At 36.5% G+C, this 14,978-nt stretch overlaps 1 protein-coding gene across 4 annotated transcripts in view; it reads left to right on the forward strand.

The window, feature by feature from the left end:
• Nucleotides 1–7,531, forward strand: part of lrp4 (low density lipoprotein receptor-related protein 4) — a 98,335-nt gene extending 90,804 nt beyond the window's left edge. The window contains exons 32-38 of one of the 4 annotated variants that reach the window (XM_077201971.1): nucleotides 155–299; nucleotides 2,967–3,080; nucleotides 3,865–3,967; nucleotides 4,049–4,113; nucleotides 4,204–4,291; nucleotides 4,393–4,534; nucleotides 6,427–7,531. In XM_077201971.1, coding sequence (XP_077058086.1) covers nucleotides 155–299; nucleotides 2,967–3,080; nucleotides 3,865–3,967; nucleotides 4,049–4,113; nucleotides 4,204–4,291; nucleotides 4,393–4,534; nucleotides 6,427–6,765 — 996 coding nt within the window. In that variant the 3' untranslated portion in view covers nucleotides 6,766–7,531. Of the gene's footprint in view, nucleotides 1–106; nucleotides 300–2,966; nucleotides 3,081–3,864; nucleotides 3,968–4,048; nucleotides 4,114–4,203; nucleotides 4,292–4,392; nucleotides 4,535–6,426 lie in introns of those variants that run through there. The other 3 variants (XM_077201970.1, XR_013194645.1, XM_077201972.1) reach the window with 3 other exon arrangements.
• Nucleotides 7,532–14,978: the final 7,447 nt, after the last annotated feature.

Genomic DNA, 14,978 nt, shown 5'->3' on the forward strand with positions numbered 1-14,978 from the left:
TTTTCTGACCCTCCTTTTTCTTCCCATCTTTCTTTCTCTCCACCCCCCCTCCCCCCCTCCCTATTTTTACCCCCTCCCTATTTTTACCCCTTTTCTTTGTCTCCAGTTGAAACCGGTATACTCTCCTTTAACTCCTTTTTCCCGAATCTCACAGCAAGACCATTGGATTTACTGGACGGATTGGCAGACCAAGTCTATTCAGCGAGTAGATAAGCATACAGGTCGTAGTAAGGAAACTGTGCTGGCTAATGTAGAGGGCCTCATGGACATCATAGTGGTGTCACCACAAAGGCAGACTGGTAAGACTGACTTATTCGGCCTGAACTGAAGAGCTCAACATGTTTTACTTTGAAGGGTTTTTGTGATTTAAGTTATTTTGCATACACTTCTTATGCATAGAACATCATATTTAAACATTTGGGAGATGCACCGTATCTTTAAAGGGATAGTTCACCCAAAAATGAAAATTTTATTAATTTATGACAAAGCTGAGAGTATTATATTCAATGTTATTTTGTTTTTTTACTTTAAGTTTTAGTCATTTTGTGTGCTTTTCTCATTTTTATTCATTTGTTTTTTAATATTTTTTATTTTAGTGATTTTAGAACTTCAACTTATTTCTGAAGTAAATAAGTTTAAGCTTTTTATTATTTTTTTATATATGTAAGTGTTTAATTTTCGTTTTGTTTTCTAGAAATTTTAAAAACATATGCCTATATTCATCAGAATGTTGGTCTATTTAAACATACTCATTCAGAATATCCATTAGAAGTGAATATTCATTAATTATCCACAATTAATTTTGCCACTTCAGAAGTTTAAAGATATTTGTTCAATTAAAAGCAACATTCTTGACATTGGGACATTCTAAAACGCTTGATGTGAAAAACACTTAAAGTGCCTTAAAGTACTAAAACATTGATAATAAAAGATCACATTCAGTATAAATATTATTGATGATACATACTAATATAAAGGTGAGCAGATGAGCCCAGAATATGAATGCAATGCGCTGAATCGTTAAGCGTTTTCTCTATAATGGTTCATCTGCTTGCCTGTATAGTATGCATCATCAATAAGATGTATTCTGAATTTGGTCTTTTAATATCACTGTCTTACTACATTAGTACGTATCACAAACCTGGTAAAAATGACTGGCAGGCAATGGAGGAAAGCCTTGTTTTGCCCTCCAGGTGGACTTTCCTAGGGTGTGACGTCATGTAAAAACCATGAATGCTGTAACATTGAGTAATTTCCTCTCTGAATTAAATTCTGATTAAATGATTTTTGTAAATTTCCACAAAAAAAAAATCTTCTCTGGATACAGAAGTGTTTGTATTCTTAGGGGAAATGTTCTACATAAATCCTCTGATGGTCTTTGTCTTTGGTCCAAAACAGTGTTTCCCAGCCCTGATCCTGGAGCCCTAACATCACTGCACATTTTGTATGTCTCCCTGTTCAAACAAATATGATTCAACTCATCAGCTCTTTAGAGGAACACCTGAAATGTGTGCGTCAGATAAGGCAGACGTCCAAAATGTGTCCTGGACCAGAGCTGGAAAACATTAGTCTCATACACTCACCTAAAGGATTATTAGGAACACCTGTTCAATTTCTCATTAATGCAATTATCTAATCAACCAATCACATGGCAGTTGCTTCAATGCATTTAGGGGTGTGGTCCTGGTCAAGACAATCTCCTGAACTCCAAACTGAATGTCAGAATGGGAAAGAAAGGTGATTTAAGCAATTTTGAGCGTGGCATGGTTGTTGGTGCCAGACGGGCCGGTCTGAGTATTTCACAGTCTGCTCTGTTACTGGGATTTTCACGCACAACCATTTCTAGGGTTTACAAAGAATGGTGTGAAAAAGGAAAAACATCCAGTATGCGGCAGTCCTGTGGGCGAAAATGCCTTGTTGATGCTAGAGGTCAGAGGAAAATGGGCCGACTGATTCAAGCTGATAGAAGAGCAACTTTGACTGAAATAACCACTCGTTACAACCGAGGTATGTAGCAAAGCATTTGTGAAGCCACAACACGCACAACCTTGAGGCGGATGGGCTACAACAGCAGAAGACCCCACCGGGTACCACTCATCTCCACTACAAATAGGAAAAAGAGGCTACAATTTGCAAGAGCTCACCAAAATTGGACAGTTGAAGACTGAAAAAATTTTGCCTGGTCTGATGAGTCTCGATTTCTGTTGAGACATTCAGATGGTAGAGTCAGAATTTGGCGTAAACAGAATGAGAACATGGATCCATCATGCCTTGTTACCCCTGTGCAGGCTGGTGGTGGTGGTGTAATGGTGTGGGGGATGTTTTCTTGGCACACTTTAGGCCCCTTAGTGCCAATTGGGCATCGTTTAAATGCCACGGCCTACCTGAGCATTGTTTCTGACCATGTCCATCCCTTTATGGCCACCATATACCCATCCACTGATGGCTACTTCCAGCAGGATAATGCACCATGTCACAAAGCTCGAATCATTTCAAATTGGTTTCTTGAACATGACAATGAGTTCACTGTACTAAAATGGCCCCCACAGTCACCAGATCTCAACCCAATAGAGCATCTTTGGGATGTGGTGGAACGGGAGCTTCTTGCCCTGGATGTGCATCCCACAAATCTCCATCAACTACAAGATGCTACCCTATCAATATGGGCCAACATTTCTAAAGAATGCTTTCAGCACCTTTTTGAATCAATGCCATGTAGAATTAAGGCAGTTCTGAAGGCGGAAGGGGGTCAAACACAGTATTAGTATGGTGTTCCTAATAATCCTTTAGGTGAGTTTAAATACAAAGAATGTTGCCTATATAGTGTAGTTTTATCATATGCAATATATGTTCAAGATATTTTCAAGATTGTTTTTGGTGCATGAACAGTGAGCACATTAATGATGAATAAATGTTATAGTTGCCATTAAAATATATTAGTAACATTTACAATCCTTTCTTTCAAGGCACAAATTATTGCAGTGTGAGTAATGGGGGTTGCACACACTTGTGTCTTTCGAAGAGCAATGGTTTTGTGTGCGCATGTCCAGATGAGCCTGACAGCAGGCCGTGCTCTACAAGTGAGTCCAACATACACCGGAATCACTGCTGAACATTCAGATGACACAAATCAATAATTATATTAATGATATAACTGCGTTTATATCTACCAGATTACCATTTTAGTGGTATGTACTGTTATAGTATTTATTAATATTTTGAATTTTTTTAATTTAATTTTTTCAGTTTTCACTTCAATTTTAAGTGTTGTGATATTTTATTTAAAAAAATAAATAATTATCATGTACTTTTCTTTTTTTAGTATTACTTTTTTTATATTTCTATTTAGATTTTATTTCTTTTTATTTGAGTCATTTTAGTACTTCAACTTATTTCAGTTAGTTGCCAAGGAAACTAATTCTATTTAAGTTTTTCATGTATTATTTATATAATTAATAAACTATTTTTAATTGTATCAGTTTTGTTTTCTAGAAATTTGATTGTTAGCTTAAATATGCCTATATTAATAAGAATGAACATTTTCATTTAGAATATCCATGTGAAGTGAATATTCATGTATATTTGCATGTACTTATTAGCATAAATAGCCATTAGAGTTATCAGTATTCCAATTCTGCCCTGTTATTTTTGTCATCGACATACTATATATCAAGGGTTCAAATTAGTTTTTTAAATATATTTTCTTTGTTCATTTTAATTTATTTATTTTTTGTTTGTCATTTGTAATAGTATTTTATTTTTTTGTATGTCTAAATTATTATTTCAGTTTTAGTTTATTTTAGTACATCAAGTTTCGAATAACCTTCCTATGGTATAATAACCCTGATTCTATCTCTGGACTAGTCTCTGGTTACATTCCCACGGCACCTGAGAAGGGCACCATGGGTACTCAGGCCCCTAAAAAACTCCCCACAGAGAAACCTCACAAAGGCCTGTCGGTGGTCAAGTAAGTCAACTGCAACTATCCAGTCAAAAAATAAGTTTCCTTTAAAGAATGCCATCAAATCCCATCACTTTCTCCTCACAGTTGTACAGATGCAAGTCTCAATCAAGAGGACTGCTCTCAGAGCAATGTGGTGTCTGCACCTCGGGGTAAATGGATTAGAATTCTGTTGTATGAGGATAATGAACATTATGAAGCAAGTGTGAATGAACATTTACATTTTGACCATTTTTAAAAAGATGAGAGCCCTCATATCAGCTACGTGATTGGCGGAGCTCTGTCGATTTTGGCGATCCTGATACTCATAGCTGCATTCATTATTTACAGGTAGGTCTCCAGGTTTTATGAAGCACTTTATAAAGTTTCATGAGTTAATTATTTTTCTCAGCTGCTCATACTAATTTTTTGTTGTTGTTTTTGTTTTCCAGGCACAAAAAATTCAAGTTTGCAGATCCAGGAGTCAGCAATTTGACTTACAGCAACCCTTCATACAGAACTTCGACACAGGAGGTTAAAATAGAAACTGCCCAGAAACCTGCAATAAACAACCAACTGCGATATAAAAAAGAGGTATTGTTTATTGTTCTTTCCGTTTTCACCTTCACATGTAGATAAATGTAATTTGTTGTTGATGTTGTTTTACATCAGCCAAGTCAAGTCACCTTTATTTATATAGTGCTTTATACAGTACAGATTGTTTCAAAGCAGCTTTACAGTGATAACAGGAAAATAATGTTTTTTTGGCTGTTGACACGATTGTTCTCATCATTTTGTGAGCAGTATTCGGATCTCTTTACAGAGTCCCCACTCATCTTTTTTTCCCCATGTTCTCCACGGCAGCTCAATCATCCTTACAACTCCCTTTCTCCTTTCATCTTTTGACATCCCCCTTTTATTTTCATCAGAATGGCAAACAAGGTAGTCATAAAAATTGGGAAAATGTCCTTGCTTCCCTTATTTGAAGTTTAGCCTTGTGATTGTGATCAACTGTTATGCTCGATCTCAAATCCAGCATCCCAACTTTTTCTTCGTGCATGTAATCTGTTTGAAAAGAATTTCTGCATGAACGTGCAAGCAAGATAGCATTTATAGATGTTACTAAGATGATGATGAACTGATATAAAGAAATATTTGTTTGGTCTATTCTGCCTGAGGTAGCATGAACTGTGAACCTTTTCTTTTGAAGTGCAGTGGTGTTGGTGGTGTTTTTCTTTATTCTTAAAGTCAGCATGAAAACAAAGTTTACCTTATTTACTTTGTTAATGCACATTTCTAGCCTTGTGGTGAACAATTAATCAGTGCAAGTTGATTCTTTGCAATCTTCTATCAAAATCTGAAAATGTACTTCTGGAATAGCCTACCTTCTCTGATGACGTCAGTTTGACAGTTTAGGTAGAACATTCTCTCCAACTGTTAGTCTGCTGCGAGCTGAGCTGAATGGAACGCCCACTTTTTCAGAATCTAATACATTTTTTCTCATGCAATATTCCGTTTCACTCTGAAAGTATGTCACAATACTGAAGTCGGTCCCAACTTCAGGTTCACTGTGACTTAAATGCCATATTGCCACCCACAACTTGAGGTAAATTGTTTTCAGCAAATGATGACTGAATTTCCATTTTTAAGTGAACTTCCTTTAAGCCCCCAAACCAGAATATTAGTTGTAATATACTAATAATAACATATCCTTGTGAAAAAGAAGTGCACATACCTGTATTTTATTGAATGTGCACTTGTAGTGCATTTCAAATCTTAAAAGTATATTTTTAAAAACCTGTACTTGCAGAAAGAGTAATAACAATGAAATAATTTCATAGGGCATTTAAGTGTATTTCAAGAGTACACTATCAAGACTGTTTTTAACACTTAAGTACACTTGTAAAGTGCACTTTATAATAATGTCAAATTAAGTTACTTGAAAGTACATTTTAAGTCTACATTTTAATAATTTTGTCATGTTTTAAGTATTTTGATGTGTTGACTAACATACTAAATCATTATGCGAAGCACTTGATTATAGTTTATTCAATATTACATTTAAAGTTAATATATTTTAAATGTAGTAAATTGCAATATGTGTAATTACAAATCTATTTAAATTCATGACATACACGTTTCAATAGAAATTACATCATAGTATATTTATTTTAGTTTACCATAAATGCTTGTCAGTGCATTCAGCAGTAACTTTAACCATATTTCAGAGATAATAGAAACAATTTTGAAATCGCATATAAAGATGTACTTAAGTCCTACTTAGGTGGGTCAAAAAAGTTGCATCTATTATTTATTTAAGTTCAATCAAGTGTCTGAAAACATTATATAAAGATCACACCTAAGTATATTCTTGTAAAGTATATGGTTTAGATGTGAGTATTACTTAAAGTGTACTACTTTTCCACAATAGTATCTCCAAATTGAGTTTAAAGTCACTTCTAATGGAAGCTGAATGTCACCTGTAGGTCCAGGGTGTTGGGGATGGAGGCTACACTAAAGAGAAGATCCGTATCGTGGAAGGCGTGTGTCTGCTCTCAGGAGAGGATCTTTACTGGGAAGACTTGAGACAGTTGAAGGTGTGTCGAGGAGCTGGGCTTCACACCTGCATGCGCACAGATACCGTCTCGCTACAGGCAAGCTCCGCCTCCCTGAATGATGGAGAAACTGAACAGCTGCTGCAGGGCGACCAATCAGAGTGCTCGAGTATCAACACCACCCATGCCATAACGGCCCAACATCATAGTGCGCATCCCGACACCGGCTGGGTCCCGAACCGTAAAGCCTCTACTGAGAGCGAAGTGTGAAAACGTACAAACAACCGCGGTCAACATGGAGGCAGACATATACGGGAAAACGGAAACGTCATTGGCGGTTTCACTTTAAAATGCACACAGTTATAGGAAGTAAAACAGGTAGGTACAGTCATATGGACCATATATATATATATACACTTAAGCAGCTGGTATAGAGGAAAGCTAATTCATAAATACAACAACAGCCAAATGAACTGTAAATAGATTTGAGACGGACCTCATACTTGAAAGTTTCCTTTGCATTTCTCTAAACGTCAATAATACATATATAAAAATGGTACGTGACATTCTGGATTGAGATTGCCTCTAATGTCTTCTGCCCTCTCGCTTTTGACTGCGCAACACTTTTTTGTGTCCTTTGAACTATGGAGAAGGTCACACCAGGCTGGAGTCAAAGAACAGACCTTGTGAGTAGGAAAAAAAAGAAACACTGACTGATATTTTGAGCCTTTTTGTACACAAGAGAAACTCTTTGAAGTAAACTGCGTTTTGTTTCTAATGCAAGCTTATATTATCTGTTCATGGACTATCAGTTTAGGAAATGCTCAGCATCCAGCTCTCATCTTGTCATGATAAAAATGTATTTATGAACTTTGTGTACTTTGGATTGGGTTTTTAATGTTTATTCTTTTGAAGTAGTTTTTAAAAGCGTTAGGACTGTTGAAAGACTCATTCACAAAACCTTGTGATGGTGCCAAAGGACAGAATTTACACACTCATGAAGAATCACACTGAATAAATTACAGTCCATTTTAAAGAGTATTACAGTTATTTTGTCAAAGATGAAGCCAGTGTGTGTGTGTTTATATATGTTTATATATGTTTATATATATATATATATATATATATATAACATTGTTCTGGCATTTCTTGTTTTGTGTTAAAATATGTTCAAACAAAACAAAAAACAGCCAACCAGAATCTGTAAAGCACCTTGCACTTGCCTATATATGAAATGATAGGGCTATGCTAATTGTGTAGGTGAATGCAACTGACTGGGTGAATGTCAGGATCATGTCCAGGTCATATTTTCCCCTAAAATGAAAAGAAAAAAGTCAAGCCTATTTTTAAGAGTGAGCCCCTTTTTTTCATTACTGTAATACTATAGATTCTCATTATTGTAATATATTTAAATTGTGTTAATGAGAATCCTATTTGAGCATAAATAGCTTGAGGACCATGTGGGAAATGTTGAACTGTCATTGGAAAGAATCTCATATTGCAAAAATCCAAAAATCACGGCTAGCTGTGCATTGAACTATTTTAATCCACGACAAGGCAAAGAACCAACCGACGTGAAACGGAAGGCATTCAAATCACTTAATGCACAGCTAGCCGTGGATTATCCTGCTTATACCATGGTTGTTTGTCAGCATTGAGAAGTTAAAGTTTTTATTGATATTTGCAGCACAATATTTGACGAGAAGGGTAAAAATGACAGTTATTTTCATCAGTTACGGCTCTAGATAGATCTAGCTTTTTGTCTGCTTTAAATCACACACAGAGATAAAGTCGTGCGTAACTTTACATTTATTTGAAAGAATAAGGCATTAATTATCAAGAGACAGAGAGAGATGTGTACGTGAATTACCTGCATCTGTGAGTCTAATTCCTTAAAAAACAGTGGCTAATGTAGCAATTCAGCTATTTCATTAATAAAAGCCGCGGGCCATTGCTGACAAGTTTCTGTGCTTTGATCTTGGTGTACGAGTGGTGTGTGTGTGTGCGTGCGTGCACGTACTTCAATGAAAGCAGCGTATTAATATAGAACAGTGATTAAACTTACTGGAACTACCTGTGCTTTAAACAGTTTTATTGCACACCTTCTAGCCATTTAGTATTGAGTATTCAGACAGGCCATTCCTCTAAAACCGACATTTTTTATTTCTTTTTTTATTGGGTTTCATTTAATTTGGACATGGTTTTGTGAAATTCACCCTATATATACTGGGAAATGTTTATGATGCTTTCAAATTTGTTGTGTACATGATTATTTGAGGATGTTATAAACCCATATGTGTTTGAGTTCTCAAATCCACCTTGGAGTCAGTTCTCCGAGGTTCAGGGCTGTTTTTGCTGCTAAAACACATGGCGCATTTAGGCCACATAGTAGTTTATTGGTCTTGGCAGCTGGAATTGTTGGCTGACAAGGCAACCGGAGATGATTGCGGTTTACCTTCCCTCCCTCCACTCCTTTTTCAAAAAAAGAAATCAGATTTTTAAAATGGGAGTCAAAAACGGTTAATGTATACAGAGTCTTTAACAAACATGAATTCCTTTTATTCATTTAAATTATATAACCACTTCATTTGTTTGTAGGATTGGTGCCAGTTATTTAACAGAGTGCTGTTGTTGTTTTTTTAAGTCCAGAAATTTCAGTCTCATGTAACTGCTGTAAGTTAACTAAGATATATTTATAATTTCTTTGGTTGTAACTTGTATGTAAATATGAAGATGTTGTATATGTAGTTCTCCTTTGCAATACTAACAAGCTGTGTGTGACAGTGATTTACTTTGCTTTTTTTTCTATCTTTAATATAAAACTGCATTTGCTTTTGAATACAAATATGGCACTTATTTGAGTCACTTTCTTTTAAAGATGCTACATGTATATTACATTTACATTTATTATAACATGTGCATGTTACATTTTTGCAGGTTTTGTATTTGGGAGAACAGGGGTAGTTGTTTTTGTGTTTTGTTTTGCTTTAACATTTATTTAACATTTTACTTAATTCCGATTTCTATAAATCTGCCAGCTATCTTTTTTTTTCATAAGGCAGATGTATATAAGTCAAGTAATATGGTCATTGATACTGACATTGTGAAAGACTACTTCCTAAAACTGAATTCACAAGATATGAAAGTGTTACAACTGCCCCTGTTATGGTGCCGACTTGAAAAAATAAATAATAGAAACCTGCCATATCTCAAATATGAGCGCATCTCAATGGAAAAATATTTATGCTTTAATACTTAAAGGTGCAATATATTGCATAGCCTACCCATAGGTGATTCTCAACCGAAAATGTTTTGTTATGCTGGTTGAAAGTCTCCTCATATCCTGATAGCAATCACAATGTTAAACAATAAAAATGTATTTTTACAAATCTGTTGTAGAAGGCATAGGACCATAAAATGTTACGTTTAGTTATTGCATACGGTGGACCCTGTCAGTCACTGACTACGTTTACATGCAGCCAATTTTCCGGTTATGTTCGGGCTAAGGTCACTATTCGGGTTTCTGAAACATTAGGAATAACCCGTTTACATGCGTGAGCAGAGAGAGTTACTCCTGTATACATGGAATTGCAATATCCCGATGTAAACGGCGACGCGTGGTTAGCGTCTGGACGTAAGGACAACCTTAAGACGCAATATGCGTCATTTCCGATTCTTCTTCCTGTATCAAAAGACAACAACAACAGCAGCAGCACGCAAATAATGAACAATTCCGGGCAGATAGCGATCGCCTTTGTTTGCGCTTTGGTGCTGGTACTGACCTCGCTCCAAATGTATGCTGTGCTGCCACTGGCGTAGCCACGGGTGTGCCAGGGTGTGCCGGTGAACCTAAAATAGATGCAGAATTCTTTTTTAAAGTTTTAATAAAAACGATTCCTAAACTTGGACTATTGTTGTTTACTTAAAATATTTGTACATTTAAAATGTATTTTAATTTTTAAATTATTATCGTTAACAAAATATCTGCCGACATTCGGACTGCCAACCAATCCGCAAACAGCCGCTCACTGGTTGTGCTGTTGAAGCTCGCGCAGCCTCATGAGGAGAAATGGAAACAAATGAGCGCAGATCACACAAAGAAACTTAATGAACATACAGCGGTTAATAAATTAATGTGGAGTTTTTATATTTATAACATATGACATGATACAGTTAAGCAACATCACAGTGACCGCGAGTACTGAATACCATCACGACTGAAAATATGACACTGATTTCATATGACAGTTCAATAAACAAGTAATAAATATCAAGTCACTTACATTTTAGACACAATATTGACTGTTTTTGTTCTATTTTGAGCAGCGAAAATAGTTCCAAACAAACATCCCAAGAACCACAGCGCAGCTCACCTGAACACATAACTGCATTAATGAATGATTCAGCGCTTTGAATGAATCGATTGAGTCAAAGATTCAATGACCCATTAAACAACTGCCTCAATTCCTTAACGATTCAGCCGTTTGAACGAATCATTTGAATAAATGACTCAATATCTCACTCATTAAAGGGATACTCCACCAGTTTTTCTTATTAAACTATGTTATTCCCTTAACTAAGACGAGTTGATACATACCTCTCTCGTCTCAGTGCGTGCACTATATCGCTCTGTATTGCCGCAAAACTATGTTAGCACTTAGCTTAGCCCATGCACTAAATATGGGCCAAGCAGAGAAGCGACCAAACACTTCCACGTTTTCCCTATGTAAACACAGTTACTCGAGTAGTGTAACTTGACCTGGGCTGGTGACACAAAATAAACCGTTGCGCTTTTCTAAGCGTTTAAAATTGATGACTATATTGTATGGCGGAATACCATAACAAGTGCTTTTGAGCACTTCGACTTGGCGCAATAATATCTTCACTCGTGAAAAGTCCTCTTACCGGCTCCCGCTTCCTCTCCCCCTCCCTCTGACATTTCCGTCAATACAACCAACGTGACATGCGCCGGCAGTAGTAGTTCGAGCGGAGTTGACGAAGTAACAGGTTGTTGGAAGCTAGTTTGTGTACAATAATGGTTAAAGCGTGCATCGTAAAGGGTTGTGAAAATAAGGAGAATGTACATAATGCTGTCATTTTTCACCGAATTCCAACACACCACATACAGCGGAGAGCTTGGTTAGCTGCTTTGAACAAGAATCCCAAAACACCATTGATGACTCTGAAGAAGTGGCGTGTTTGCTCCGAACATTTCACAAAGGAGGACTATACCTGCACAGGAACACGCCTAAAGGATGAGGCTACACCAACAATATTCAGATCACTTACACAAGAAAGAGGATCATCACCCAACGCTGTAAGTGTACTTTTGCATGGTATTTAGTTGTCCTGGAAGTGTCAGTAACCTTAGCTGAGTAACATATCTGTGAAATCAGTGCGCTTCTGAGACAGGAAATAGTTAGTTACTGTTTTATTTAGATAAGGACTGAGCTCAGAAAGAAACATGTAGTATAAGCCTTAAACCGTATAACTCAACCAAGCTCTCCGCTGTATGTGGTGTGTTGGAATTCGGTGAAAAATGACAGCACTATGTACATTCTCCTTATTTTCACAACCCTTTACGATGCACGCTTTAACCATTATTGTACACAAACTAGCTTCCAACAACCTGTTACTTCGTCAACTCCGCTCGAACTACTACTGCCGGCGCATGTCACGTTGGTTGTATTGACGGAAATGTCAGAGGGAGGGGGAGAGGAAGCGGGAGCCGGTAAGAGGACTTTTCACGAGTGAAGATATCATTGCGCCAAGTCGAAGTGCTCAAAAGCACTTGTTATGGTATTCCGCCATACAATATAGTCATCAATTTTAAACGCTTAGAAAAGCGCAACGGTTTATTTTGTGTCACCAGCCCAGGTCAAGTTACACTACTCGAGTAACTGTGTTTACATAGGGAAAACGTGGAAGTGTTTGGTCGCTTCTCTGCTTGGCCCATATTTAATGCATGGGCTAAGCTAAGTGCTAACATAGTTTTGCGGCAATACAGAGCGATATAGTGCACGCACTGAGACGAGAGAGGTATGTATCAACTCGTCTTAGTTAAGGGAATAACATAGTTTAATAAGAAAAACTGGTGGAGTATCCCTTTAAGACGGTCACCTGCCGCCTCCCAACTGGTGGTTTCGTTTCATGTTTAAAAGTAGGCTATAATTCTTTCCAATATGTCATATTTGTATCTTCAAAAAATATTTAAAACAATCTCATAACATTATTAAATGCAGTTGTAATTTTTCAGTGTAAATTAATTAATTTGATTGGTAACAGCATAGTGTCTTATTATTTCAATTGAATATAGTGATCAAATCTAAGAATTTAAAATGAAAGATGAAGCATACATTTAAACCGATTTCTGGATTTTTACTTGGACAAGAGAATTGCCGATTTACTTGTTCGAATGACAAGCCCATGTAAAGCCAGTTTTACACATCAGCCCAGTCTATTCTTTAAAGTTATTTTTTTTTTCAAAATTCTTTAAAGTTTTTTTTTTTGCACATTAATTTGACAAACAATGTGGCACACCCAATTTTTATTATGCACACCCAATGCTAGCAGGCTAAAGTTAGCATTTTCCACATCACCTATTGCACCTTCAATATTACCTTAAGCCCCTTTCACACAGAGATTCCGGAAAATACACGGATAAAGTGACCCGGGATTTGACCCGGATTCGTTTGATTTTGGTTCATTCACACTGCCAGTGATTTTCCGGAATCAGAGAGTGCGTTCACCATAGACATCATATAGATGTCTCTATATGATATCTATGGCGTTCACACACAACCCGTTAAAATCCCGTAAAGACACGTGGCATTGATGTGACATGTAATGTCTCATGTAATGTGCATTTTTTTTCTCTGATTCGATAATAAACTAGCGTATTACGTACCGTTTCACTAGCCTGCTTTCACTTCACTTCAGCGTCATCATTACGACACGGCATTGATTGCGGCTTTTGTTCACACAGCGCGCGTTCCGGGACCAATGTAGGTCCCCAACCCGGCATCGATCCCGGGATCAATCCCGGGTCGTGTTTGCGTTCACACAGAAGGCGTTCTGGCAATTTCCCGGGATCAACGCGCTGTGTGAAAGGGGCTATAGACAGTAAAAGATACTGAATTGTTTTCTTCGTATGGTGCTGCTACTTATAAGTTTATAGTTATAATAAGTTTAAGTTGTTACCATATAGCGAGATGAGTTCTCTTTCACTGCTTATTGCGTTTCAAAGGTTTAAAATCTTTTCTTTTTTTTACAGCATTACTTAAAAATGCATGCAAATGATATGCTTTTATGACAGAACAGCAACGTCACAGGTACCTAACCACGATAGAGATGAAAGTCCAAAATCTCAACCAGTTGATAAATTTCTACCAGTTAAACCTGTATATCGCCCACCCCTAGAAATGTAATCATCTATGGAAGCTTGTTTCTGCCATGTAATAAAACAATTTAAAAGATAATTGCAACTTTATATCGGGTTTTTTTTTCAGAATTGCGAGTTCACATCTCGGAATTCTGACATTTCTTTCTCTCAGAATTGCAAGTTATAATGTCAGAATTGCGGCATATAAAATTGCAATTGAAAAAAGTCAGAATTATGAGGAAACAAAATCAGAATTGTGAGATATAAACTGGCTTTTTTCTCGCAATCGTGATTTTAAATCTTGCCATTCTGACCTTTTTTTCTCAATTGTGAGTTTACATCTCCAAGTTTGACTTTTTTCTCAGAATTGCAAGATAGAAGCTCACAATAGTGAGTTATAAAGTCAGAATTGTGGGACATAATGTCACAATTGCGATAAAAAAAATCTGAATTGCAAGAAAAAAAAAGAGTTGAGTTATAAATTCACAACTTTTTTTTCTCGCAATTTTGACTTTTCCTTGCAATTGTGAGTTTGTATCTCGCAATTCAGACATCCAGAGTTTATATCTCTCAATTCTAAGAAAAAAAAGTCAGAACTGCAGGATGTCAATCGCAATTGTGAGAAAAAAGTCGGAATTGTGAGATAAAAAGTCGCAACTACCTTTTTATTTTTTATTCAGTGGCAGAAACAAGCCTCTAATCCTCTGCACAGACTCTTTAACCGCTATAAAAAGGCTGCAGTTTGCTCACTCTACTATAAACAGGATATTGGGTTCCTGCACATAGGAATAGAAGAAGATGTGGGCAAACTATCAAAAATATATTAAAATGCAATAATATCAAAATCACAGTTCACAAACAAATCTGAAGCCAAGGGATTTATTTGAAAATCTGCAAATAATATCTGGAAGAAACTGTGGGATAGAGAAACAACAGGGAATACACTTATTTAGTAATATACAAGTACTATAGAAAGACAAGAAGCTATTGTACCTAAACTTGCAAGAATACGGAATTCATTACTATCAGAATAAAGAATGCACCAAAAACTGGTTTGCAAACAAAAATAATAATTTCATGGATGCGCTCTCCAGCACATAGA

Source organism: Siphateles boraxobius, unplaced genomic scaffold (assembly GCF_051911475.1).
Source record: "Siphateles boraxobius isolate OS27281-9 unplaced genomic scaffold, OSU_SipBor_1 48, whole genome shotgun sequence".
In the NCBI taxonomy this organism is placed as follows: Eukaryota; Metazoa; Chordata; class Actinopteri; order Cypriniformes; family Leuciscidae; genus Siphateles; species Siphateles boraxobius.